The following is a 27930-nucleotide window of genomic DNA, read 5'->3' on the forward strand; positions in this document are numbered from 1 at the left end:
CTCAATAAAGTAATGAATCAAAGCCTCAAAGGCTGTTTAGGCGATCAGTGTCATTTCTTCTAAAAAAGTCCGGCATATTATATTTTATTTTTGTTATATTTTAAGAACGAAAAATAGTAAACGATATTATTTTATTTCCGTTAACTAAAATAGACACCAACTTTTAGCGTAGTTAATTATAGTAACCGTATTTTGGTGTTGGCAAGCTGTACGTGAGCACGTTTCGTTTTGTCCGACTGCACGTGAATGCAGCGTTGCTCCCATCCTACGTGAATGCAGCATAAACTGTTGAGGTGATCCATGGCAACAGAGGAGCAGCAGCCAACCGCCGAGCCTGTCCTACACGCTCACACACACATAACCCCAGTCTCTACTCACTTCTTCCTCAGTGTAGCCGGAATGCACCGAGGAGGAATCACTGTTAACGGCTGCCGCTGACAAATTTCTGTATCAAGGTGACCGACCGGGAGCCAGCTCGTCAACCAGCTCCCTGAAAACGGCTGCACATCAGCGCCAGGTGACAGCAGACTGGACTCGCTGAAAACGGACGCATTCTTAACGGACAAGATGGTAGTAGCTCATGTTTCCGGACCTTAAAATTACTCATTTCACCCCTCTGGTGTACTATTACCCCGACCCAAGCAAAAATGAAACCAATTCCTAACAGTCTGTGGGCTCAAAACGCTTCATATTTCTGATTTATTTTTCTCGGCAAAAACATAAATCCTCTACAGTCCCAGTCCTCTTCACCGCTCATTAGCACCGTCCAGTTTATTATTGTAATTACTGCCCATATCTTTCTCGAGCATCTGAGGCATCATCGTGAAGATGGCGACTGGGTCGGGTTGGCAGCAGCGCTACTGCCCTGCCGGTCAGGGGAAATTTAGCACATCCTCGGCATCCAGCATGTCCTTTCAGTCCGGCATCGCCATGGAATATACCCAAGACCTACACCTGAAGATGAGCAAGAAGATAGCACAGCTAACAAAGGTAAGGATAATTTTTTAGGAGGCCTTCTCTGCACTCTCTCTTCAACCCTTGGGTAAGACCCTGTACCTGCTGTTCTGGTGTGAGAACTGGGCACCAAACTCCATTGGAAATTTGCCCGTTTAGCAATTAAACTCGTGTCGGTTTACATGTCTAACGAGCACAACAAGACTGACATTTTTTAGTGGATCTTCTGGGTGTTCTTGTAGTTTCGGGGTCCATTTAAGGCAACATTTATTCGTCTGATAAAAAATAATTAACTCCTAAAATAGGATATGTTCACTACAGCTGTAAATCGCTTTGGTTTAAAGGAAGTTAAAGTTGGATTTAAGTTTAAGTTAAGGTTTTAATTGTGAGCCGAAAGAAGCAGCAGCTCTGAATGCCCCATGGCATACTGAAATCTAAAAGCATACAAAAGCCCTCAAAGTCTGATATTTTATTTTAGTGAGTTTGGCGTGATTTCTTACCTGGGAGGTACGAGCTGCCTCAAGGTCTGCTTGGATGCTGCATTTTAAGCGAGCAGCGGGTCATCACAATATCAGCCATCTCATTCATTAATCATCTTTAGCAGCACAGACTCTTCTGGCATTTAGTTTTACTTCTCATGCATAAGTGTTGTATGCAGTTAAACTAAACCCTTCCTGAAAACTTTGATTCCTCATAGTATCAAGCATTATGCAATTATGCAAATTTGTGTACTGTATATATTTTGGAGATCATTTACAGTATATATGGTTGCTCTAGACCAGCAGACTTGAATGATATTCCTCTACACCACCCGCATCTATGGTCTTTCAAGGGCATTTTAAATGATTTTCACCTCAAAGCAGGATCAGTTCTTTTATGTCACTTGCCAAACTTTGGCATCTCCAAAACATTGGCTCCATGTCAGTACATGTTTCTGGCTCCAGGGTGTCATTATCATCGAGCTGGGGGGTCCACCAGGCACTTGTACATGTTTCCAGGTGGCTTCTGAAGGGTTTGACGCCTGGAGTTGGTGATATATACTCTGAGGATTTGCCTCTGACTTCTAAGTATAAGATTTGTGCTCTTTTTGTGCTGAGAGAGTGGATGCTTAAAAAAACAAAAAAACAACAATTCAGCAGCCTTGGGCTAGGTGTGTGCCAAGCCTTAGTGCAGAGTGGACTCTTTAAAGTCACAATGAAATAGAAAAGGGTCTTTTCGACCGTGGTAGCTAATTAACCATCGTAATATGCAGCGTAGCTTTTAATAATAATTTAAAGGAAATTGCACATGTAATATTTTTGTATTTTTTTGCATAAATTTTTTAACTTCTTAGTTTTTGCCACAGTTTTGTTCAAATATTATGTAATGTTAAAGGTACAGGGATTTTTCTTCATGGAAACGTTTGGTATTTTATATGAAAATCCAACAGACCCCTTGCCAAAAAACAGTTATGTTCATTTTGATTTCATTTATTTAATTTTAAAAGACATTTTTGTGTATGGCTACTCTAATGCCAAAAGAAATGTTAAGAAACAACAATACCTTTTTTCAAAACTATTATTTTAACTATTATTTTAATTATGGAGGCAACGTATATGATAGTGGACCTTATTGTGAAGCAAAAAACCTTGCTTGTCTCAGCTTAGCTGCCTGGGTGTGGTCATGTTTTGAATTCAATGTCCTAATTTAACATTGTCTCTTGTGTCTAAAATTGAATTCTACTTCCTCTGCTGTGATTTTTTTTTTTGTTGGTCTTCACCTGTGTCTTGTTCCTTCCAGATCTCTCCACTTTCCTGATTACCCGATGTGTATAAATAGTCCTGCCCTTTCCCTTGGTCTTTGTTGTGGTGTCTGTATCTGTTCTGTTCTGTCCTGTGCGTGCCTCATGAAAGGTTTGCTTTTAAATATTTAGTCTGCCTGGAGTCCTGCATTTAGGTCCTTAATTCTGACACCTAAGTGCAGGTGTTGTGTCCCGTCATCTGACAGCCCAGTCAAAAGAAGAACTGATTACAGATGTTAGTCCTAATCTTTCAGTTCACGTGTTGGCGTGCCTTGGACAGAGAATATTGGAAAAGCACAAATATATTATTTTCAGTGAAAAGCTGATGTGTAGACTATAACATTAATTTCTATAATATTATGTAGTAATGCTGTCTTTTTGCATAATTCTGGACAACAAAAGCAGACAAATTTGGGTGCAACAAAATTATTATTAGGATGGTTTACAAGGAGCTAAACATAACCCCTTAACATTGTGTTGTCAGATTATATTTTGCTTATGAAAAATGTTCTCTTAACATAGTGTTAGAATTGCTAGAACTCAGTGGATTCAAAGGAGGTATACAAATTAATTAAATAAAAACTACTATGCTTACTAAAAAAGTAAGCATAGAAATAACAAATAATATAACCTACACTAAAAAAATAACAACATCAATCTTTTCATCACTGTTAAAAAATCTGGACTCTAATGCCTTATATACACTGCACACTCCAGTTTAAACACTGAAGTGTTTATAATTTACAGTTTTTGTGTTATAGTGTTGATAAACCTAACCTTACAGTGGACAGGACTCATGAAAGTTTTTTTTTTCATTGTCTATGCAGGTAAATCCTCACTTCCAGTTCCATTTTTTCCAGTTCTGCACCCGTACACTTACCACAGATCATTGGTCAGCAACAGGGTAGAAAACATTTAAATCAGGCACTTCTATGAAAGCCTGCATGATGCTGCAGAGTAGTTTAATCTACATTTTCTCAATGAGAGTCAGCTTTTAATCAATTTAATTTAGAATTCCAATTCAAGGTGCTAAACTGTTAAAAAATAAGATCATTCATAGTTTAACTAAATATTTTTACTTGCAGTCTATCAAAAAAACGGCTGATATTTTGATGTGTTTACCAACAAGATTGGGTTTTTTTTTTCTCTTCATCAATGCTTTCTTCTTAATATATTGTCTTTAATGCCACTGTTGGCTCTTGTATATGAAGTATAACAACAAAACATGAATTTAAGACAGTGATGGGAAATACAAAATAGCAATTTACACAATTTTTACTGCACCTGTATCCCAATAATTCATTTACAATAAAACATTTTCAAGATTGGCGTCAAATATTTACATTAACATAAGAAAAATAACTAATGAAACAATGCCATGGAATTTAAAAATGACATATTTCATTTTTATTAAGACATTTTTGATCCTGAACTCAGCCTATATATTGAAGTACAAGAAAAAATATCTTCAAAGAAAAAGTGGAGAAGCACTAATTTCATAGCGGCATTAAAACACAATGAAACAGAGGCTGAGATAAAACCGTATTTCCAGTGAGTGTGCACCAACTGACACAATAGTGGATGTTGTTTTCATTTGCAAGTCACATGATCACCACACGTTCCCACAGGCGACACATCTGAGCCTCGTGTCTCCAGTGCCTTGTTGTGTTGGGCCACGACAAAGCAGGGGAGGGGAACAGGCTGATAGCATTCGGCCCATCTGCTGCATCTCTCTGCAGAGTGAGAGATGCATTCAGGAATAAATAGCAACCTTGGAACCTCTCTGAGCCACTCTCGTGACACATCTCTGCCTGGGTGATTTCCAGCTCGCTGTCACAGAATGATTCGGGAGCGACTGACGCATCTCTTTAGTCCCGTATTTTAACTGAATTATCTGAATCTATAGTGTCTGCTTTACAAGTTATGATTTTTCAAAATCCTTTGTCTTTTTTCCCTTGTTTCGTTTTTATAATCTGGTCATGATTTTTAATCCTGATAACATCAGCCAGCTTGCTACAGTGCTACTGTAATTCTGTTTTTTGTTATCCTAACTGTTTTATAGTTACTGAAATTTTGCAATACTTTATATAGTTTACATTACTATTGCATAATACAATAAATTATTTTGTTACATACAAAGACAAAACATAATTGCTTGAGAGACAAAGTGGGCAAATCTCAACTTCAGCCAGAGAGCAAAGCATGCCATCGATTGACATGTTACAGCAGGGGTGTCGAACTCCAGGCCTCGAGGGCCGGTGTCCTGCAGGTTTTAGATCTCACCCTGGGTCAACACACCTGAATCAAGTGATCAGTTCATTATCAGGCCTTTGGAGAACCTCAGGACATGTTGAGGAGGTAATTTAGCCATTTAAGTCAGCTGTGTTGGATCAAGGAAACATCTAAAACCTGCAGGACACCGGCCCTCGAGGCCTGGAGTTCGACACCCCTGTGTTACAGGGTGGTGAATACAGGATTACGTTGGCAGGTGAAGCCTGGAGTAAACTAGAGACAAACCATCAGCAACAAAGCAGTGCATGATGAGCGAATTACTTCCTGCATGGAAGCAGTCTTAAATGCGTGAATAAGAATTTGGAAAGTAAAAATCTCAGCAAGGGATGGAGAATCAGCTCATGCTGTTGTGCATGCTCTCCTCATAATTAAACGCTATAACTGCTTAATGTGAACATATGTTACTCCCGCCAGGTTAAATTGTCATAATAAAAATACAGGAAACACATGTAATAAATGCAGCATGTTTTAAAGCTTGTGTTTGTGGTTTCCGTGATGGAATGTTTCCCATTGAGGTGTCTGGATAACCTGTGCATCGCAGACTCAAAATACATTTCAGTCTCCAAGTCGTGCTGACATGAAAACATGTGAGAATTTGTGTCCGTGAACGTGAACAAAGACAGTGCTTGTACGTGACCACTTCAACTTTTGCTATGAGAGCAGACTGACAGCTGTAGCATGTGTCAGTGAAGCAGTGTTATCATTTCAATGCTCTGTACGTTTTTGCTGGGATTTCATGCAAAGTCAGTAAGTCAGTTATCGATTGCCATTCTCCTGGGATGCTGAATTTCATGATTTCATGATTTGTGATGCAAGACTTGTTGGCACTGTTCTTTAAGACTTCATGCAGTAATTTTTAATCCCACAAAGCTGCTTGCCTTTGTGTACTGCTGGGATTTCACTGTCATTTTTCTTTTTTTTCACAAGTTACACTCTCTGATGGCTTTCTTTTTATTGTAGTGTTTCTGTCAAAAAGAAGGCAGTGCAGGGGCTTTGCTGCTATGGAAACAAGTTTTAAATGATAATTCAGGGCAATGTACTTTAAGAAGTGGGCTGATGATTTTCATAACAAAAAAAATACGCTTGATCTTGTAGGCTGTTCACAGTGAGTCAGGAGTGAGGTTTCTGGTTGTTGTCAGAGCTCTGGGAAACAGAGAGGGCAGCATGTCATTTTGCATCGTCAGGAGAAGGCTTTATAACAAATGTATTACCTAGCCTAGGGTTTGTGTGTGTTTCATCTGCAATGCCTGACTGACTTTAGTGTTGAAGTGAGTCAGAAATAGACCTCTGAGCTCTCTGTGCATTTCTGGACGAAGGGATCAGAAGAGACAGAGATACTGAAATACCATGGACACTGTGTGTGTGTGTGTGTGTGTGTGTGTGTGTGTGTGTGTGTGTGTGTGGTGTTTGTAATTCATATTATGTGGTGCTGCAGCACCAAATCAGCGTATAAACATTTCAGCAGGTTTGATGTTTTCAAATATAGTTTGAGTAAATAAAAAAAGTACTTTTTTTTTTTTACCTCAATATCAAACCATCTCTGCTGATTCATTGTCTCATTTTTCTAAAGCTTTGGTAAATCCATTCATATAAATAAATAGATGTAACCACCATGATGTCACTGATTACTTTTGCATTTTGCCCATCACCATCTTGTTTTGTTTTCCCTTAATAGCCAGAAGTACTTTAAAAAATGACAGCTGAACGTGGTAGTGTAATTAAAAGATGGGCAGACTTACTGGTTTTTTTGGGGTTTTGGTTTTTTTTTTTGGGAGAAGTGAGCACATTTGGACAAGAGTGTTTAGTACTATGCCACCAGCTACAGCTAGTTAGCTTAAATAACACATTTTCTCCATAAATTATATGGATGCATCGCAGGGACACAGGTTCCTCCTAATTAGTGCTAAGTAGCATATAAATGAAATGCAATAATTTCAAACAGGGCTGCTATTAAGAGCAAACTAAATGAAGAGCATTTTCCATCCTTCTTTTCCAAGGACCACTATCATCGATGACAAGTGACCTGATTCAAAGTATGACTCTAGTGCCACAAGGTACAGTGCAATGGCAGTGAGACACCAATATATACAGAAGTCAAATGTAACTTCAAAAGTAGTGTTAGTAGTGTTTTACCTGATGTTTTTAAGTAAAAGTATAACAGAACGGCTTAAAACTTAAGTTAAAGTTAGCCTTGTTACTCTTCAACAGTCTGAACAATACAGACATATAAAAAAGCTTGAAATGGAAAAATATTTTCTCCTTGGGAAGTTGTATCTTGGGTCAAAAATTTTAACCAGCTACTAAAAGAATTCCCATCATGCAACAGCAACAGTAATTTCCATCCACTGTTTGCTCTTCCTTCACATCAATGCAACTACAGAGAACTCCAGCCATGCTCAGTCGAGTCATTTGCTTACTTGTAGGTTGCGCATCACCAGCAGTTGTTTCCAGCTTTAGCCCGAAACATTTTCTAGTTTATTTTGCAAAGTACTGTGTTGTAAGCAGCTCATTTTTTAGGTACTAAATCGTCATCGGAGGTTGACATGTGGCTCTATAGCATATTTGAGCTCGTGTTGTTTTGCGCGTTATGAAATGCATATTGGAACTATTTCATTAAGATGACACTATACAAAATGTATAGTGGTGTTACCATGGACAGTTTGATATGGCACAGCCTTATCTTAAAGATATTCCTGGGCTGAAAAAAAAGCAGTATTTTCACTTTAAAACGAACCAGAAAAAATTAAAAGATACGATACATATTCTTCATTTTCTGACCAACTTTTAGTTCTAAACTCATCATTTCCTGTCAGAGGCATGAAATATCTTAAATAGAGTGGTAGCTATCAAGTGCAAGAAATACATGCTTTTATGGAGAATCAGCTTTAAAAGACAGATCACCAAAAGATGTCCAAATAAATCAATGAAAAAACCCCAGAGAGAAATGCTTTATCTTTGGTCATGTGGTTTCAAGTTTTGATGGACTATAGTTTTGATGGCAGTCTAAAGGTTGTGGATGGCTGCTTTAAAAGTAACAGTCTGAATGGAGAAAAGGTTTTGCTTTTTTTATACTTATGCTTTTTTCTTTTATATGGATCTCTACGGCGTTGGAATAGGAACTGTAATCATAATTCACGATGACTCCACAAAAGTATGCAACATATACGCTGCTTTATATTGTCTGTATCACATATAGACACTAAACAAGGTCCAACATAAGATGATAAGAGGATTTGGTTTTATGCTCTGATTAAATGATATTCTCACTCAGACATATCCATAGAGAAATTTGTTAATTACATTTTTCCCTCCCTAGTGAGACTTCTTTACAAGCAACTCAGAAAAGATGTGAAGATCCACACAAGCTGCTCTACAATCTGAGGCTTAGTAGTTTTCTAATTTTATATTCCCCGCTATTCCCTTATTTCACATTGTGGCCAAGCGTCTGTTCAGTACTACAGGAAGAAGTACTCATGGTAGATAAAAGATGGAATTTTTTTTCTTTTGTAGAAATTTACAGTTATTGTTCCTTGTTATTGTATTTAGTGACTGCACTGAAGACAACGCAGGAAAAGATAAATACACTATCATCACTTGGCAGCAGCATGTGCGTGTGTTGATGCCATAATCCAGGGGTGGTAGTGCAGTGATCTGTGTAGCCGGGGCAGGGTTAGAGCGCAGATGGTCAGAGCAACATGAGTCCAGATCTGGGAATGAGAGTGAGTACTGAGAGTACTGCTTGCTGATTGGGATTTTAAAGCCTGATACTGTGCACACAGATTTTTAAACAAATAAGAAGATTTCAAATTGAAATATATTTCAATGATTAACTAATCTTTATCGATTTAAAGATGCACTTGATACTGCTGCTTCTCCTGTTAATGGTCATATTAGCTGTAGCAATTAGCATTCATTTGATACTGTTATTTCAACATAGCTGCTCTAAATATGGACAACAAAGCAGAGGCTGCACGATTAAAACCTGGATAACGTCCTTTTAAATAAACTGAATTCTACTCCCAACTCAGTGAAGTGACCTGGAAGTATCTGTGTGGCAGTTGTACCAAGAGCTGATTGAATTCTCTAAAAATGTAGGAAAGTTGTTTCAATTCTTCCTTTATTACCTCATTCAGCAGAGGATACACTGGGCCATTCTTAATAAAAAGAAAGGAGATAATGCAGTCCCACAAGTCATAGCGACACCCTGCCTGATGGTTCAGCTCATGTAACATGAATATTACAGTGCTGTAATAAAATCTGTTTCTTGTTGAGCTGTTGCCTGGAGTGAAGAACACGGGTGTCTATACAAGCTGTGTCCCAAAACGTCGGCTGCATCCTTCGGAGGCCGCATTTGAAGGCCGATTATGTCACAGCCAGGCGACGAAGGCTGTCCCAATTCGTCGACTCCTTCAAATGCGGCCGACAAATGCGTCCTTCATTTCCCCGATTTTGAAGGATGGGTTGGGTGTGTCCTTCGTGGCCCACCATATCCTAGAATTCATAGCGCGGCCCAGCCAATTCCAGTTTCCAAGAATTGCGGCCGCCAATGTTGCCTCTAAGCTGCGCGCGTGAGCAATAGCGCACTGCTGGCACGGTCTCTGCGCACAGAAAATCTGCGTTGCGCACAAAAAAAAATCTAACCTGAATTTAAATTAAAATTAAAACTTTAACAATTCTGTTTTGCAGTGTTAGTCAGTAAGTGACTGGCGGCTCCCGTATGGGATTAGAACAATGCCACCTTATCTCATAGTCCAGCCAATAATGCGATTCACATTCGTATATACGCAGCTAATCAACGTCGTTGACAGACAAGGGCTGTGTCCCAATTTAGGGTCTGCACGCTTGAAGTACGCGCACTACACGTACTACGTACGGCGCGTACTATAAGTACGAGAAGTGCGGAAGTGAGAGGCTTGTGAAATGGGACGGTCTAACGGCTAGACCGTCCTAGCGCAACGAAGGGCTAGACTCTAGCCCTTCGTTGCGCTGTTCAGGTTGCCTAGCAACCATGATACTAACTGCGAGAAACGTTACATACAGCATTGTTTGACAGAAATGAAGGAGAAAAATGTTTTGTCATGACATCACTTTGATTAGTTGAGTATGTGAGGCTGAGGCCACGGGACTGTAAAACATGATTGTTGGGCTTCATTTCTGTACTGAACAGTCATTTAAGATTAGTTAGTAAATAACAATTAGCTAATGTTGTTCATGAGACTAAAATCATCTCACTGTGGTAATGTAAATATAATATGGCCAATATTATATTATTGTCAGATTTTATATATATATATATATATATATATATATATATATATATATATATATATATATATATATATATATATATATATATATATCTATATATATATATATATCTATATATATATATATCTATATATATATATATCTATATATATATATATATATATAGATATATAGATATAGATATAGATATATATATATATATATATATATATATATATATATATATATATATATATATATATAGATATATATATATATATATATATATATATATATATATATATATATATATATATATATATATATATATATATAGATAGATATATATATATATATATAGATATATATATATAGATATATATAGATATATAGATATATATATATAGATATATATAGATATATAGATATATATATAGATATATAGATATATATATATATAGATATATATATAAAATTATCCACACCCACCGCCGCGCTATGAATTGTGGGATATATGGGACCACGAAGCGTGCACCGGACCACGCTTGATATTTGGGGAAATCGACGGTGCATTTGGAGTATGCATTTGAAGTACACTTCGAATTGGGACAGCCGTCGTCGCGTGGTGGTGACATAGGTCGTGTCCAAATTCATGGGCTGCATCCTCCTGAGGCCGCATTTGTAGACCGACTACGTCACAGCGACGTGCCGAAGGCTGTCCAAATTCGTAGACTCCTCCGAATGCAGCCGACAAATGCGTCCTCCTTTTCCCCGAATTTGAAGGATGGGTCGGGTGTGTCCTTCGTGGCCTATCATATCCCAGAATTCATAGCGCGGCCCAGCCAAACTCCAGTTTCCAATAATGGCCAATGTCCAATAATAAGTTTTAAAATTACGCTTACTAATCTTTCTGGGTCACAAAATAAACTTTTAACATATTTTCAAGGGAGAAAGTAGCTGTGTAAACATCAAATATCTGCTCGGTTTATCAAGATATCGCATATTTGCAAAAGTGCTTCTACGTTTTCGGAGCATCTCCTACCCACCAGCTCGATAGGAAGCCGGGAGCTCGAGGGTCACTGAAGCCGCCGAGAACGGCACAACTCCCGGCACATCATTTTCAGATCACCGCGGAGTTTCACTACTCAGGTTAAACGTAATATATAAGTCACTTAGACAACCTAAAAATGTTGTTGTTGGCATTTTTTTCAGTGTTTTATTTGTTTGTGAGTAAATCGGTTTGGCTGAGATTAAAGTTATTAGATTAGATAAAATAAAACTTTATTAATCCCCCGGGTGGGTTCCTCCGGGATTTTTACACAGCTGAATAAACGTCAAACAGAAAACTGATTAAAAAGAAGTATGAGACGGTCGAGAATTTACGCCAGTGACAGCAAGGAGCAGACGGCCGAGTTTATTAAACTCCACCGAGACAGCGCTGACGCTAATCAGAAGGCTAGACCGTCCAATTTCCCCAGCCGTTTACTTCCGGCCTACCCGACCTTCTGAGGACCCGGCCCACGTAGACCGCGAAGGCCGGGTCCTCAGGAGGATGCAGCCCATGAATTTGGACACGACCATAATCGCACTTGAAATGCGTACTTCAAGCGTGCAGACCCTGAATTGGGACACAGCATATGACAGCATCCTTATGTGCCGACACGTTAATGATAACGTGTACAACCATTGGAGATGTGAGCAGGACAGACGGAACAATTGACGGAAAAAGTGTGGACTTTATACCAGTTTTTAAATTGTGTCGATAGGCCACGTAAAACCAGAGTTATGATAAAAATATATGCAATATTTGGTTTTCTTCCTGAATACTATCGTTGTTTATATTTACTGCGGGAAGAAACGGTAAAAACTGTGTTTTATAAGGAAAACACTCGAAAGCACTCTCCACCTGTGAGCAAAAACAAAGCCCCCCCCACACAAATGGAGTGGCACAAATAATTTGTGTTGCATCAAATTTGATGCAGAACAGCTGATTGTTCTGTAAATAGTTTGAAATGTTTATTTAAATAAACGCCTTGGCTGCATTTTTAGGTAAACAGCTGCAAAAGACTTTGTTGTTTGCATAACTCAGTTACACGACTGCTATTGCTCACAGTGGTCCAAGGGGCCGCTCAGGGAGTTTGTGTGTTCGCTCTGACACATGAAAAATTAGAGGGAACATTGGTGGTCGCTACTAAGTTTTACTCTTATTAATCTTTCTGGGTCACAAAATAAACTTTTAACACATTTTCAGGTGAGAAAGTAACCGACGTTTTCGGAGACGTCTGTTACCCACCCGCTCGATAGCTAGCTGGCGGGTTCAACGGTCACTCGAGCCGGCGAGAGCAGCGGACTCCCGGCTTCATCGTTTTCAGACACCCGCTGTCTTTTGCTGCTCGGGTTAAACATGATATATAAGTCGCTCGGATAACTTAAAAATGTAATTGTTTGGCTTTTTTCGGTGTTTTATCTGTTCCGGAGTAAATCGGTTTGGCTGAGATCAAAGTTATTAGATTAGATTAGGTTAAATAAAACTTTATTAATCCATCGGGTAGGTTCCTGCGGGATTTTCACACAGCTGAATAAACGTCAAACAGAAAACTCACCCCATCTCTCACAGTGGATGTGCGGTGTTTGTGCTGATATGCTGTATTTTGCTTTTCTCTAAATGTGGCCATGCTTTATGGCCAGTCATCTCCACTCTGATCTCATCATTCTGAGCACTGTGCTTCCCTTTCCCCCCACAAATGCTTATTAATTCTCCTTTACACTTTTCAATGACCTCATTACTTTTCCATCAAGGAAATGTGATTAGGAGAAGAAGGTAGGAGTTAAGTCTTTGGACTCTGTCCTTGGATTCTTGAAATGATGTGGCACCAGGGATCTGTGTCAAATGAAAAAGTTCTTTTAATGATTCATGCCATCCAGTCTATTTGAAAATTGGTTGAGAATTCAGCAAATTCTGGTGATTGTTTTTCTCTACCTTGTATATGCCACAAGAGACACGGTTGTCCTACAATGACATTGTAGCAGAGGATTCGAATGCAGAGTAAACAGGCAAACAAAATGCAGTCAGCAATGCAGTTCACAAAGTCCGTTTAGAAAATTACTGATCAGTTTAACTCGGGGTTTTTAGTTAGAAAAGACTCTTAATCTATCCAGAATTTAAGTAATTACTGACTTGAATGGAGATGTCCCTCTGACAGCTCAGTTTGAACTACCTAAGTTAAAGTCTATCTGTGTGTTATTCTGTTGAGTGCCACACCAAATCACAAGTCCTAGTTCAGATCTTGTAAGGATGGAAGTGGGATTTGATTACAAGCTGCTGTTTGTCTCAGAAAACATTCCAAGGAGCAGCCGCGGTATCCTTTCTACTACTTTCTTGAGGTGACAAACAAAGAAGATTGGCTCTTATAGGGCGCTAAAGATACTGGCCATGAATTTCAGCTTTGTGATTCCTAACTATAATTTTGGGAGAATGAAAACACAGGGATAATGGTGTGTGTGTGTGTGTGTGTGTGTGTGTGTGTGTGTGTGTGTGTGTGCGTGAGAGAGAGAGAAAAGCGACATGCTGCTGCTGCTGCTGCTGCTGCTGTGAGGAGTACAGCTTATTAACCTCTGCAGGATGCTCCTTCACTGATTGTCACAATTCTCTGTCAGATTTCATTAAGATACGCCCACACACTCACACACTCACACTTACACTGAACCACAAACATACAGGGAGCTGGGCACAAAGATAGGGGGTGAGATGAGAGCATATTGGCTTGAAGCACTATCCAGAACAAATAAAGCATTGCCGACATGCCTGTTGACACACAGACGCACCCACACACACAAAACTGTGCACACACACACACACATACACACAGACACGTTCTTGGATGTACACACATGTGGCTTATGGCGTCGCGAGGTGTGCATGGAGGGTAATTTGATGAGTCATTCTTAATGTTTGACCTTGACTGTTTCCTCTGCCTTCGGACAGCCAGAAGCCACATCGCTGCTCGTCTTTTCTGCCCCGATTTATTTGACTGACGCTGCAGCAACTCATGTCGCAGCAACAGGCGAGACGCGAGCAACACCAGTGCACAATTGGTCATTACATACCCCTGATATATCAGACAAACACTCAGCTGTCTTTGTGGAAAATCTCATAAGAGGAGGAAAGTGTCTTCCACCTCCAATATGATGAAGGTTTGTCTGTAAACACAGTCGGTGTGTTTTTATTGTTACTGTTATGAGATGTCTGATGTGAGAACTCATTCCAGCGCAGTGTGGCAGGGTTGTACTCAGCAGCCTGTAAAAGCTGCAGTGGGACCTGCCTCACTGATTCACTGGATGACTAATGTTCATATAAGATTTTTGGAAATTTTAAGGTTTAAATGGGATTTATTGTATGACAATTTATGGAGTAGCAAAGTCTTTTTGTTGCTTCAATTCACATGTGTTGTATTTTTATTTTTGAAGGTGAGATTGAGCTTATTAGGCCAGCTGAATATAATTAAAATTGTTAAGGTGTAAGTATTTGTCAGTCAATCAAAGAAAAATAAGTTTTATCTATTGTGATAATCATTTAATCATTTAGATAACTTTTTAAGCTTAAAGTTCAACTGCAGGCAGCACGGTGGCACGGTGGTTAGCACTGTTGCCGTACAGCAGGGGTGTCGAACTCCAGGCCTCGAGGGCCGGTGTCCTGCAGGTTTTAGATCTCACCCTGGGTCAACACACCTGAATCAAGTGATCAGTTCATTATCAGGCCTTTGGAGAACCTCAGGACATGTTGAGGAGGTAATTTAGCCATTTAAGTCAGCTGTGTTGGATCAAGGAAACATCTAAAACCTGCAGGACACCGGCCCTCGAGGCCTGGAGTTCGACACCCCTGCCGTACAGCAAGAAGGTCCTGAGTTCAATTCCAACATTCCAACATCAGGCCGGGGTCTTTCTGTGTGGAGTTTGCATGTTCTCCCCGTGTTTGTGTGGGTTCCCTCCGGGTACTCCGGCTTCCTCCCACCGTCCAAAGACATGCAGCTTGTGGGGATAGGTTAATTGGATACTCCAAATTGTCACTAGGTGTGAATGTGAGTGCGAATGGTTGTCTGTCCCTGTGTGTTGGCCCTGCGACAGACTGGCGACCTGTCCAGGGTGTACCCCGCCTCTCGCCCTATGACAGCTGGGATAGGCTCCAGCGCCCCCCGCAACTAGGGATGGGTATTGATAGGATTTTCACGATTCCGATTCCATTTTCGATTCTGTTTAACGATTCGATTCTTTATCGATTCTCTTATCGATTCTTTTTAAAAAAGGAGAACACTAAGGTCGATTAGCTTAGAACTTTGTTTTATATCTTCTCTTTGAACAAGATAGAAATTTAGGAGTAACATGGCCTTACAAACCCAACAGTGACATCTTAAGAGATCCACAGCCTACGGCTCTTCGATGGGGTGTCACAGGGTCCCCAGGAAAAAAAATTGTAAATGTAAAATAATAAAATAAATATATCCAGTAATGTCCCTGCCTACAATTAAACACATTCACTTACCAAAAATCGGGGGCATCTGCTGTGGCAAATGGGTGCAAGCTACCGGTAGACTGCAGCGAGAACTGCCAGCATCTGAGCCAGACTCTGTCTGTCTCTCATCATGGTCACCTAAATGCACAGTAATGGCAGGTTTTGTAATAAGGCAGATCGCGCAAACATAATATGCAGTGTTAGTTGATTATTTACCTGCCGCATTAACGGGAGAGGACGTGCAAACGTTACCGCTGCTGCTGGGTTGAGATTCACGAGTCCGGAGCGGAATTAAAAACATGAAATATCTACTTTGCAAGTTGCCCCGTTGTCATCCGTTCTCGTAAAGTATAATCAAACTTTTGGGCGCCGTGTTTCCTGCCAGGTAAATGACGCTCCGCAACGTGGTGACGTCATTCGGGGCGACTGGAATCGATAAGGGAACCGTTTGCAAAAATGGCAAACAATTCCAAGGTATTGAAACAGTGGGAACCGGTTCTCAACAAGAACCAGGTTTCGATACCCATCCCTACCCGCGACCCTGAAAAGGATAAGCGGAAGCGAATGGATGGATGGAAGTTCAACTGCAACTGAATACCATTACACACTGTGTTATTGTTGAGGAAAACAAGTAAGCGTATCAGGGTTTGGCATAACTGGCCTGATTCATTCATGGTATCTCCACCAATCACAAGTTTAAGTTGAAAACAAAGTGGACGAACCCTCGCTAAGAAACATTTGTTTGATAAATTAGTATCAGCATTTATGACATCTGAAAAATTAACAATAAAAAGAGAGAGGGGCAAAAAAGAAACAGTCTTCGTCAATGTTGTCAATGGTGTATTTGCATAATTTGTCCACATTGCATCGTTGTTCAACTATAAAAAAGAAATCTCAGCTCAGTAAAATTTCAACTTTTGCAGAGAGAGAAAAAAACATGCCAGGAAACAACCTCGCACCAATATTTTTTTCACTTCCATGAACCAGTAATGGCCCAAAAGGATGTAATCCATCATTGCTTTGTCACAAATTGACTGCAACAAGGCGTGCTCTGCACAGGATTGTTTTCACTGTGAGGGCTTTCAGGTGATGTAACAGTCCTTCTGGTGGCCATATTGAAAGGCAGCAGCTTGTGGCCAAGAGCAGCTGCGCAGAGCTGATTGTGTTTGTAGATGTAGAGCAAAAACCACATCATTAGAGCTGGAATAGAATTTGTGGTAAACATTTCTACACTGAGTATTTTGACCAAGAAATCACTGTTGGTATGATATATTTACCAGCATAGTATTATCTGGAGTATTTGCTAACCTAAGAAGGTAGGTAATTGTTGAACTGTAGTTGTCTCTTGTTTTATAACCTTGTGTTGTATTGTTGTGTTGTGTTGTACCCTGAAATGGACCGGAGGATGAAGGGAATAACAATAAATATATCTAGACGATAACCAAGAAAGTTAGATTAATAAATCAATCAATCCAATAATGAAAATTTTAACTTAATGGTACCTAAAGCAAAAGAAAGTCAGTAGTCAAAGAGTTTTCAGCCGTTAGATCACCATGGTAACTTATGCTGAGCGTATGAGCTGATCCGGAGTCAGTTTTAGTTTAAAATTGGTTTTAAGTGGCAGTTTTTCAGGAATTATGTTGATGACATTTTGCTCTACGTGTGATCCAGTTTCTCTCCAGTAAGAACACCTGCCACCTGTTGAACATGACCTGACTAACACTACCAAATCAAGCCCTGGTACAAGCTTACAGGGACACAAACTGTACATGTATTCATTTAGTAATGTACACTGCAAATTCAAAAGTGTTAAATGTTTTGGTGTTAGTAGTCTTAGAGTTAATTTTACTCTAAGTAGAGTCACATTCTTTTAATGTAACTCTGAGGTGTAAAATGATAGTAGTTAAAATCGAGTGTTAAAAATGAGTGTTTCTATTTCAAATCTGGAGGTGTTACAATGGAAACATTAACTCTTGACCTCTTAACTCTGAACTCCTACAGGGGCTATGACACCAATAGAGTAAATTCACAGACTCCGCCCCCAGCACGGCTCCAATCGAAGCTGAAGTGAAGCCGTTTCAGAACATTTTGCTCTACATATTTGAGTTGTTTGCCATGCTTGGTAAGTCATGTTTTCAAAGATTGTTTCAATTATTGTTATTAGCTTTTACTTCTGTGGCTCTTTGGAGTTGAGACAAAGCTGTGTGAAAGGCATTAGCCATGTTGCTCGGTGATAGCATAATATTCTGTTTTAGCTAGCTGAAAGGTATTGTTTGCGGGCAAATACCACAGCCTTGAAAAAAAGCTTGCATGTGAATTTTCAGTCAAATTTCTTGGTCAAATACACTTAAAACAATGTCTAGAATGTGAAATGTTGATATAATGGTGCTAATTGAAGCCTGAAAACGATCTCCCATAAAAAACGAGCAAACAGCAGTAGCAGATGTCCCGACTGAGTTCTACGTTAGCACTTAGATTCCTCCAGAGTTTTGTGCACACGGTTTAGGTAAAAATGAAAAAGGTTGAGGTTTTACATTTAGTTCAGTATTACCTGTTGTCTGTGTCCTTGTCTTTTGGGAAAATACTTTACACAAGTAATCGCTCAAAAAGGATTCCTTTTTTTTTTTTTACTGTGCTGCAATTGATTTGTGCCATTAATTAGTGTCAACTAATTTTTATTCAATCTCCACATAGGATATGCTTGTGAAGATGGAATATGGGGGAGAGCAGAAGTGCGTTGAAGTTCCACAAAGTGATGACTGAAGGACATGCATATTGTATTTTGTATTTATTGAAATAAGTGATGAGAATGCTGTTATTTGCATTTACCAGCTCACCTATGTCAGACCTTTTGATAAACGAAATTCTAATGAAAGTGAGAACATGTACACTGTTACATCTTTCAGAAAATGTTTTGAAATTGTGGTGCACAGTTCAGAATAAATGTTTTTCAAAAACCATTGCGTCTTTTTAGTAAATGTTTATTTCCAAAAGAAATTTCTAGAAGTTCAGAACAGTAAAATTCCCGCTTTTTAGAATTAATTAGAAGATAACTCTTACGTAGTTAAACTAAAATACTCTTTGAGAGTCAATATATAAACTCTTAACACCAAGTGTTAAATTATCAACTCCAGAGAGATTTGGTGTTTAACACTAAATCAGAGTTAACATACCAACTCTCCAAAAAGAGTTAAATTAACACTCTCTGGTGTGGACCCATATAGACACTTTAAAAGTGTTGAAATCAAATCTGACAGTGTTAATTTGGACATGCTGGATTTGCTGTGTAGATATATTTTTATACTTAATATATACACTGCTTGATTTGCAGATACTAGAACACAGATTTAAAAAAAATGAACTATTTGTAGGCTCTTAATCAGTAAAAATGTATTTCCCTTTGACTTGTCCACAAACTAAAGTTATTCCCACTTCCCCCTTCATCAGACTGTCAAACATCAATAAACAGCTTTAATGTTTAAATGGCTTAAGTTTCACATTTCTAAAGCGTTCTGCTGTAACAGCTATTCATTTGTGAATTAGTGAAGATCTAAGACTTCTCACAGCATCACTCTCTTTACTTATTTGCAGCAGCAATATTGCTATTTGGCTTTTTATTTACTTTTGAATAGATCTTTATCACACATTCTTTTGCTGAAGTCTGAGGCTGCAGTAGGCAGCACTTGGTTTTCTGCAGCGAAACAGTCGAATGATGCATCAAAGCCTCGTTTCGTATGGCCGCACACAGAGCCTGAAGCACAAAGGGTTTAGCAGAGAAAGATGATAACCACCATTGTGATAATTCTTATCTCAGACTGGAGGTTTAGATTTTGTCAAGCCCCCTAACATAGATAAAACCATATTGCACTTGCTTCATAGTATTTCACTCTGGCGACCACTGGGCCTGGCCAGCTCTTTTTCCTAACTTTTATTCTCCTCTGTTGATTGGTGAGGGACTATATTTGCTTTTTACTTGATGATATATAGTGAAATATCCGCCTCTTTTAATTCAATATATTGACAAAGCACCAGTCCCAGAGATTTTAAAAGAGTATCTTAGCCAAAAGCACATAGATTCTGAAAGATATAAATTAAAGTTATATGGATCTGTATAATTTACAGCTTTGATGTGGAAAAAGAAATAAAGCTACACACCTTTGCACATGAGTGCATTTCGTGGGCTGGATTTCTGTGTATAATCCATCAGTAATGACAACTGTGGGCCAGTTTTTCCTCTCCACAACAACTGTAATTTTTATTAGACTTATTTCCTCTGCATTCCTCTGTGTCTGTTTATTTCAGCTCCAATTCACGGACTAGAATAAAGGTTTATCAGAAAAGACCGTCAGACATATTTACATAAAGTGTAAAGTGTTCATCAATGCCCTAAATTGACGTGGGAATAAACGGTACCGACTGAAAGCCACTACAAAGTGAAGACCTACTAACTTGACACCAGCCCACACACTTAACAAGAAAAGGGAGCTGTTTGGCAGACGTTGTCAGTAGCAAGCAAGCATCAGGATTTTCGAGGCTAAAGTCTGCTTCGACTTTCTCTTCTTTTCTTGGCAGCGGCATGAGCCTACTCGGCCACCAGGGATCCATCTTTACTCACTGGGTTCTGTTTCTCTTCACTGATGGGAGAGATGGGCTTAACACTGGCAGTTACCCTCTCCTTCTCACCGTGTGCATCATTTGGGTATAAGCTCGTAGAAATAGCTGAGGGCAGTGGCTTGCATATGATTGCTCAACAATAAAAAACTGTTATTGCTTTCACTTTGGCAGTTATGTCTTTCCTAAAGTTTGTTGCTGAAGTAAGTTTCTTTCAGATATATTTGATTATTTGCTAAGTATCTGGCTTATACAAGAGTGTAGTTTTTACTTCTTTTTTCCTGACTGTGGATCTGAATTATTATCAGTGTTCAAAGAATATATGTGTAAAAGGGCCCAATTCAAAAGGAAATAGTTATATATACCCAAACTATATTGGGTGTAATAGTTCAGACCTGTTCTTTTAAACTTATTTTATTTTATTTATTTATTTAAGAGAAGACTGATAAGGGTCTTTTTTAACATCAACTTGAGTAATAATAGGTGAGACTGGTGAGCAAGTTTAAACATAAAACACAGACTGGGCGAGTTAGTAGACCTGTGGATCTATGGTAAAAAAGTGACCAGTTCTGCTTCTAGTCTGTCCACTTCTATTGGAAAATTGTGGCCATCCCTAATCCCTGTAACACCCAACTATGCCAAACAGTAGCAGCATCAGCAGCAGAAACATGGTACTCTACTACTCAAAAAGTAGCAAAACACACATTATTGTAAGTACCCAAAAATGTCCTTTTGCTGCTCACTTCTATATAATTTTTTTAATCATTAATAATCCATTAATGTCCTTGTATACTTCTTCGGTGATGTGTCTTCAATCTGAAGGCAGAGAAGAGAGCTACCTGCATACTGTGACATGTGAATTTGATGCCTTCAAATGATTTGTTATTCATATTACGCTGTAATCTTTACATAAACGTTAGTATTGAATATTCACTCTTCAGTTGCTGTTTGCTCTTTCGTTTTGCACTTTTATTTATTCTCCTGAAGACCATGCCCCTCTTGGCTCTTTCTAAAATTGGCAGGCCTGTGTTTACTCCTCTCTTCTTCACATCCTCTCTCCATGTCTCTGTTTATCAGTCTGTCCTTCCCTCAAGCTAAAGGACATCCAAACAACAGCAGGGCTCGCCATGACTTCACCCAGTCTTCAGTCTGTCCTCCTATTAAGATAAGATGAAACCAATCCCTCAGGGGATATTATGGCCAGTAGTCAACAGCGATGGGATAAAGGACATAATACGATAGTAACTTGAAACTTAAGTTATCCCAGTAAAGAAAATTAAATTTAAATTGGATGAAGCTTTCTATGTAATGTATATGTATAATGCATATATTAACATAGAGAAAAACAAAAACAATTTGACACCAGTTCATCAACATTTCCAGCTCTTTTTATAGCTTTTAAGTCACATTAGGGAATTATTGAGGCCAAACTTTCATTTGGAATCTGTTATAAAGACAGAAGTAGAGCCAAAATGATTGAACCGCAATCTGTGAGACAATATGTTCACTAATAAATTAACCAAATTTTGGGAAATTGTTTGTTCATAACTTATTTGTATATTTCTGATCATTTCCACATATTTCCATCTATCTGCACAGTCCTCTGGCCTTTCTTTGCTGACATCTTGACAACCCCATGACTCAGCGTTGCTCCTTTTATATCAGTCAGTTTTCTGAGGGGTGGTTTATGTCCAATCAATAAAGCTCTTTCTCTACAAATGCCTACCTTGCTTCTCTTTGCCTCTTTGGGCTTTACAGGAATTTAAATGTTCCTTTAATTCACTCTTGGTCCCTTTTTTCTTGTTTATGTGGAAGATTGCAGCATTAGATATGTACTTTAGCTGCAGTAAAGCTCTAAACTGAAATGCTGAGGTAGAAAGTACAAGATTTGTAACCTGTTTTAATTTATTGAGCATGTTTATAGAAGAATTTCATAATAAAATCTACCTGTTTAATCAGCCAAAAATGACAAAAAATAAAACCATTAACAGAGGAAAATAATATAGCTCAACCTCATTTATCCAGAAAAAAATGTTGTTGATAAGGGCACATCTCTGCCTAGGGCAGCTGACAGACTAAAAGCTAAATCACTGTAGAACATGCTGCTGCTTCGCTGCTCTCTGTACTTTTAAAGCACAAAATACACCACCTTTATAGGCCAAACAGCTGACACCATCTGTGCCATCAATGCCAAGTACAAGTTTCCTTTTTTTAAAACATCAAACTGCTTTTATGTGCAAATGGTTAAAATGCTAAAAAGTGAGAAATGTCAGCACTAATTAAAGTAAAATGCAGCAACTGAACCACAGACACTTGGTGAGTAATTGCAAACATGAAGGAAGAATGTGACTTGAACTTCCACCGTGAGAAGGAAAAACATCCAATAAATTAAGTCATGAATTTTTCTGTCATGATTTCTCTATTAATTTTTACAGTTTATTTTTACTAATACCCTGCTATTCATGTTAATGAACAAATTCCATTTGCAAAACAATTATTATTATTTTGTTAATCAATTCAAGTACAATATTTTGATGTAAAACACAATGCCTGTCTCTTATGGACAATGAAAAACCTACCATGGTGTAGTGGGCCCTTATTTAAAGCTAGAGTAGGTAGTTATTTTTATGGTATCATTGAGCAAAAACACCATAACATTTTAGTATTGTAATTCAGAGTGGTCTGAGAGGAAACTAGACTTTTGTGCCTCCTCAGTGCTTTGTTTTATGGCTTTAGAAAGACTTTAGTAATCACTCCTCTTTTGGGGGGTGGGGGGTCAGTGAGAAGGAGCTCCTGTTGGCCATGCTAGAAATGTAGATGAGGATATATTCCCTTTCAGACTGTGAAAAGCCTGATTCAGTGATGGCAACTGCCAACATTACAAAACGATCTCAGAAAATAGCAGAGAGGATGGAGATTCTAAAAGAGAATAGGCACAATGCAGCTCACTCATAGAATCATGTTACATTCATTGATTACTTTATTCTCAGCTTTGTGTTGTTATACTGGGATGGTAAGCTGTTAGCCTAATTTTTCTTTGATTAATAAATAGATTTAAATATTCTTAAATAGTAGGGGAGTTTATGTTTTTTTTTACCTTTATAAGGTTCTTAGTTAAGTTGTGTTTACTTTAAACATGAAAGCAAGTGATAAATGGTTATATTGAATTATGCTAATAGTTTCACAATAAGCCAACAAGCCCAAGGCCAAAGCTTCAGTTTGACCTTCATGTAGCATATAAAGTTCATGAGGGACTCATTTCATACATCTTGAGAAAGCATTACTAAACAAGCAAAGGATAAGGTGGCCATACTTTGTCCATAGACTAAGTCTGCTAGCTCCTTGAAGCCAAATGCAATGTTTGTTTTTGTGTTTGCTGTTTCCAATCAGTTCACACAGGAAACTGAGTCAAACTGGATGAATGTGACTTTCGTGTCAGGATAATTTTTTTTTTTTTAATGATTATATTACACAATTTAAAGCATATTTGGTAATTATGTAAAGCTTTGTTATCAAATAAAAGCAAGAAAAGCAGGACGTAAACACTGAGAAGCTGTAATCAGAATTGTTGGCAGAATTGTTCTGATATTTTATTTATTTTAAAACAATTTATTCTTGAGCTCTTGTTTATAAGTGTGAACGAGCGACAGATTGACAGATGGGTCAGCATGGCATCTTCAGTGATGCAGAACCTGTACTTGTCTGTGGTGATGATGAGAGAGCTGAGCACGAAAGCAAAGCTGTTAATATATACTGTGTGAGCTTTTCTCACCTATTGCCATGAACTGGGAGTAGTGGCCAGAAGATTGCAGATACAAGAGGTGGAAATTAGCTTCCTCTGAAGGATGTCTAAAATCAGCGTTTTATGCTTGCTGTTGTTGAAAATGAGTGTACAAGCATGTGCATCCTTACCAGCATTTTAATTATATATCACTGCAAAAGTGATAGAGAGGGGCTTCCTTCAAAAGCTGGAAGATGATGAGACGGTCTGTCGAGAACTTTGAAAAGAAAAAAAGATCAGCGATGGCTTTGTTTCCTGTTTTGACTCCCTGTTTCTACCTTCTATTCCTGGACTGAATTACTTTTTCTAAATATGATATCGATCATGCAGGAGAACATGGCACTGAGTCCAGTGTGCCGGTATAGATGGTTATGGGGCTGTGTTAATGTTGCTGGGCTTACTAACAGTGACAAATGTGTCACCCATAACCACTGTTTTAGTTGCTAGTTGTTGCATCTGACTAGGAAAGCCTGGACACATTCCAAGTGAGCTCAGGCATATCCTACTGAGAGGAAACCCCAGGGCATAGCCAGGACACAGTGAAGAGATTATGTCCGTTTTCTGGCTTGGGAATGCTCTGGTGTATTTCCCCCAAGTTTCTCTAATGCTACCAGTAGTTCTGCTCAGCTTGGAAGATGGTGTATAAACTTGGTATTTTGGAGCTGAAAGGTCAAAAAGGTTCACAACGTGATCCTGAGAAATGAAAGACAAACACTTTCACAGAGTTTCCACAGTCAAGAGTAATGAATGTTCAATAATGATATATCCAAAAACAAACTATCTGCATCACATGGTTTTAGCACAGTAGCTTTTTTTATTCTTTCCGTACTGAATTGCTGGGAGCTTTCATCACACAGTATGCACGTAGCATTTCATACACAGAAAATAGACATTTAATTAACAGGAATCGCTGAGGAACTGCTCTTAGGGAAAGTCAATCAATCAGGGTGTAGTTAGGGTGTACTTAATGACTAGACTGAATTCAAAAGGTATTACACATATACTGGTTTAGTGCCAAGGACACAGGAGAATGGAAAAAGAATAAACTGAACGTGCATAAATGATGCCTGCAGGACACAGAGATATAGTTTCTTCTGGTAGCGAATGGATTCATGAAACACTAGTGTAAAATTAAATGTGCTATCGTAGCTTTATAGTGAAAAGGTTTCTTCGGAGCATATATAGGACCTATAAATATAACTTAATATACCACAGTAAAAGTGCTCTACATAAGTTTAAGTGAAACACACTTAATACAATCTTAGTGTTTTAGATTGTCATTGCTAAAATAAAGAGTTGAAGTGAAACATTAACTGTCCTGTGAGTTTCTGTGCTCGCCATTTCAGAAAAATTATTTCCTATTCTTTTTTGTTAATTAGCATGCAGACAAGAAGAACATTTCATACAAAACACTAAGTACAACAGACAAACTTTAAACACTTTCAAGTTAGGTGGGAGGATATTTGCAGTTTTTTAAACTTGATGAACATTCTGAGTCCAACATGTATTCAGCAATGTTCAGCTTTTGAATGCCAGGCTGAGCACAGCCAGGGACATTGTGCAAAGCCTTTTGGTGTCAGTTCTGCTTGCACTGACACAATATGTGGACAGTCATTTGTGGATTCGCAGCTTATTACCACTTCAGCAGAATGCTCGCCTGCCTCGTGTTAACTCCACGGTACTGCTTCCCTTCAGCTCTCTGATGCTTTTTATCTGTGTGCTTGTTTTGATAACACCTGTGTATGTGAGCTACGACATCTCACCCTTGTCTTTTATATCACCTTATTGAACAGGCGTCCTCACACGAACACACACATATGTGCAGAGAATCTCAACCTAACTGCTGCAGTAGATGTTAAAAGGATGACTGTGTAATGTGGATCAGTTTTCCCTCCAGCTTGACATTCCTCGAGTGCTGGGCGGCATGACAAAAAATCAGTATCACAGGGATTCGGGTAGTTTCACTGCATATCACTCAATTATGGCAAATTTTATAATTATGTTTTTTTGGGTTAATAATGAGATTACAACTATTTAATTACAATTGCTCATTCATTGGAACAAGTGTGGATTTATTGAACTCAAAAAACTGAAATGAAGAGTGTGTAAAGGAGTCTGAAAATCCAAAAGTAGAGCATTGTTGCAAAGTACAGCTATCATGGTTATTGTGTTCTAATAAAAAAGTTAATTGACATTAAAATGTTTTAATTGCAGTCTTAATATCACTAAATCATTGTTAATATTAAGTATGCCTTTATATCAGTTTAAAGTGGCCTGTTTTTCTATTGCTACTTTTAGCTATTCCCTTATTCCCATGGGGTCCCCACAGCAGGTAGCAGCACATGTTTTCATTTGGCTGATTTTAACACTAGCTGTCTTTCACTTATTACACGACTGTGCCAACAACTATACCATCTGTATAAAACTTATGATAAAAGAAAGAAAGAAATAAAAAGCTATCCTCCGTGTGTCTTTACTCTTGCTGACTGTAGCTGCGAGCCCCTCCAAGCTGTTAGCCACGACATTTAATCTGCCGATTTGGGTTTCTGGACACACACTCTTCTAATATTTTTTTTAATGCCCCTGAACATTTTTCCAAGCGCATTCATATTATTCACTTTTAATAGTGAAAAAAATCCAATTTGTGGATCATTTTGGTGAAAGCTTCATGCTTTGCCTCTTCTTTTAAAGGTTTCTTGGTTGCCATGGTGATATGTCCCTGCTGAAAAGTCAAGGCAACTTACATGATGCAAACACAAAACTTAATTTAGATACATTAGTTTCAATGTCATGGTGACTCACAAAAAGCAAGCAAACAAATGGACAGTTTGTGTCCATAAATATGTTTTTGTGGTTTTTTGGCCTTTGTTTCACATTTTGCTATGACCAGGCTGCAATTGAGGTCCCCCCCCAATGTTAAACCCCCTGAAAAGCTGAAGTGTGTGTTTTCTTTGTTCACCAGTGAAGTTGTCTTTTAAAATAATTCTTATCAGGCATTAATCTACAACCTTTAGTATAAAGACTAGTACTACGTTCCTCCGCACTGTTTAAAGAGGGTTCACTCAGTCCCTTTGCGTCTAAAATACAACAAATAGTGACATCATAGGCATACGCACAAACACATACACACACACACACACCGAATATGCGTGAGAAAGAAGCTGCAGGCTACAAGTGCTACAGACACTGATGCCTCTTCTAATGGAATTCAGTGTGCTGTGACTGTGTGAACAAAACAGAGCAGAAGAAAGATGAGGAAAGAGAGGGAACGAGCCATGCAGTTTCCAGAGGGACCCGGTGCTGTGCTATTTTTAACACTTTCTTTATAACGATCGTCCCATTCATACATCACTACTTGTGCTACACGGGTTCGTAACAGCTTTTCTGTGCTGAACACTGACACCAGCATCTCCATTGGACTATATCTGAAGTCAGAACAGATTCATAGCTTTGTACTCGAGGTGAGGAAGTATGATTAACGCGTTTAAATTGTTGTCACATAAGGCGGTAGACCTTATAGTCTTAGAGAATGACCTCCAGCTGTGCAGTTGTGATCTACAGCATGACTCAACAGAAAGTGATCACGCTGTAAATGGTTTTCATGCACCAGTGGTTGACCTGGTGCTGGCAAAGGAGAAGCAGAGGGCTGTAAATCAGGCAAAACAGTATGGGCGAGATGACCTGGTGAGCCGATTAATTCTGGCTTTTGCTTCATCTTAATAGCAGGGAGTTCATGGTTTTTACCTTTATGTTATT

The 27930-nt window shown here is 38.7% G+C and overlaps 1 protein-coding gene and 1 long non-coding RNA gene across 6 annotated transcripts in view; both read left to right on the plus strand.

The window, feature by feature from the left end:
* Positions 1-274: 274 nt before the first annotated feature.
* The window catches only part of fam184ab (family with sequence similarity 184 member Ab), a 225611-nt gene continuing 197955 nt past the window's right edge, over positions 275-27930 (plus strand). For 3 of the 5 annotated variants that reach the window (XR_014869412.1, XM_085133283.1, XM_085133286.1), the window contains exon 1: positions 275-990. Coding sequence is in view for 4 of the 5 variants with exons in the window: in XM_085133283.1 (XP_084989409.1) it covers positions 829-990 (162 nt within the window). In the remaining variant the exon portion in view is untranslated. The remainder of the gene's footprint in view (positions 991-27930) is intronic. The other 2 variants (XM_085133287.1, XM_085133285.1) reach the window with 1 other exon arrangement.
* Positions 11284-19920, plus strand: LOC146501969 (uncharacterized). The gene is made up of 3 exons (XR_014869414.1): positions 11284-14936; positions 15171-17904; positions 18477-19920. It is a non-coding gene; the product is annotated as an uncharacterized LOC146501969 (long non-coding RNA).

The sequence above is a fragment of the Neolamprologus multifasciatus genome, chromosome 15, assembly GCF_963576455.1.
Source record: "Neolamprologus multifasciatus chromosome 15, fNeoMul1.2, whole genome shotgun sequence".
In the NCBI taxonomy this organism is placed as follows: domain Eukaryota; kingdom Metazoa; phylum Chordata; class Actinopteri; order Cichliformes; family Cichlidae; genus Neolamprologus; species Neolamprologus multifasciatus.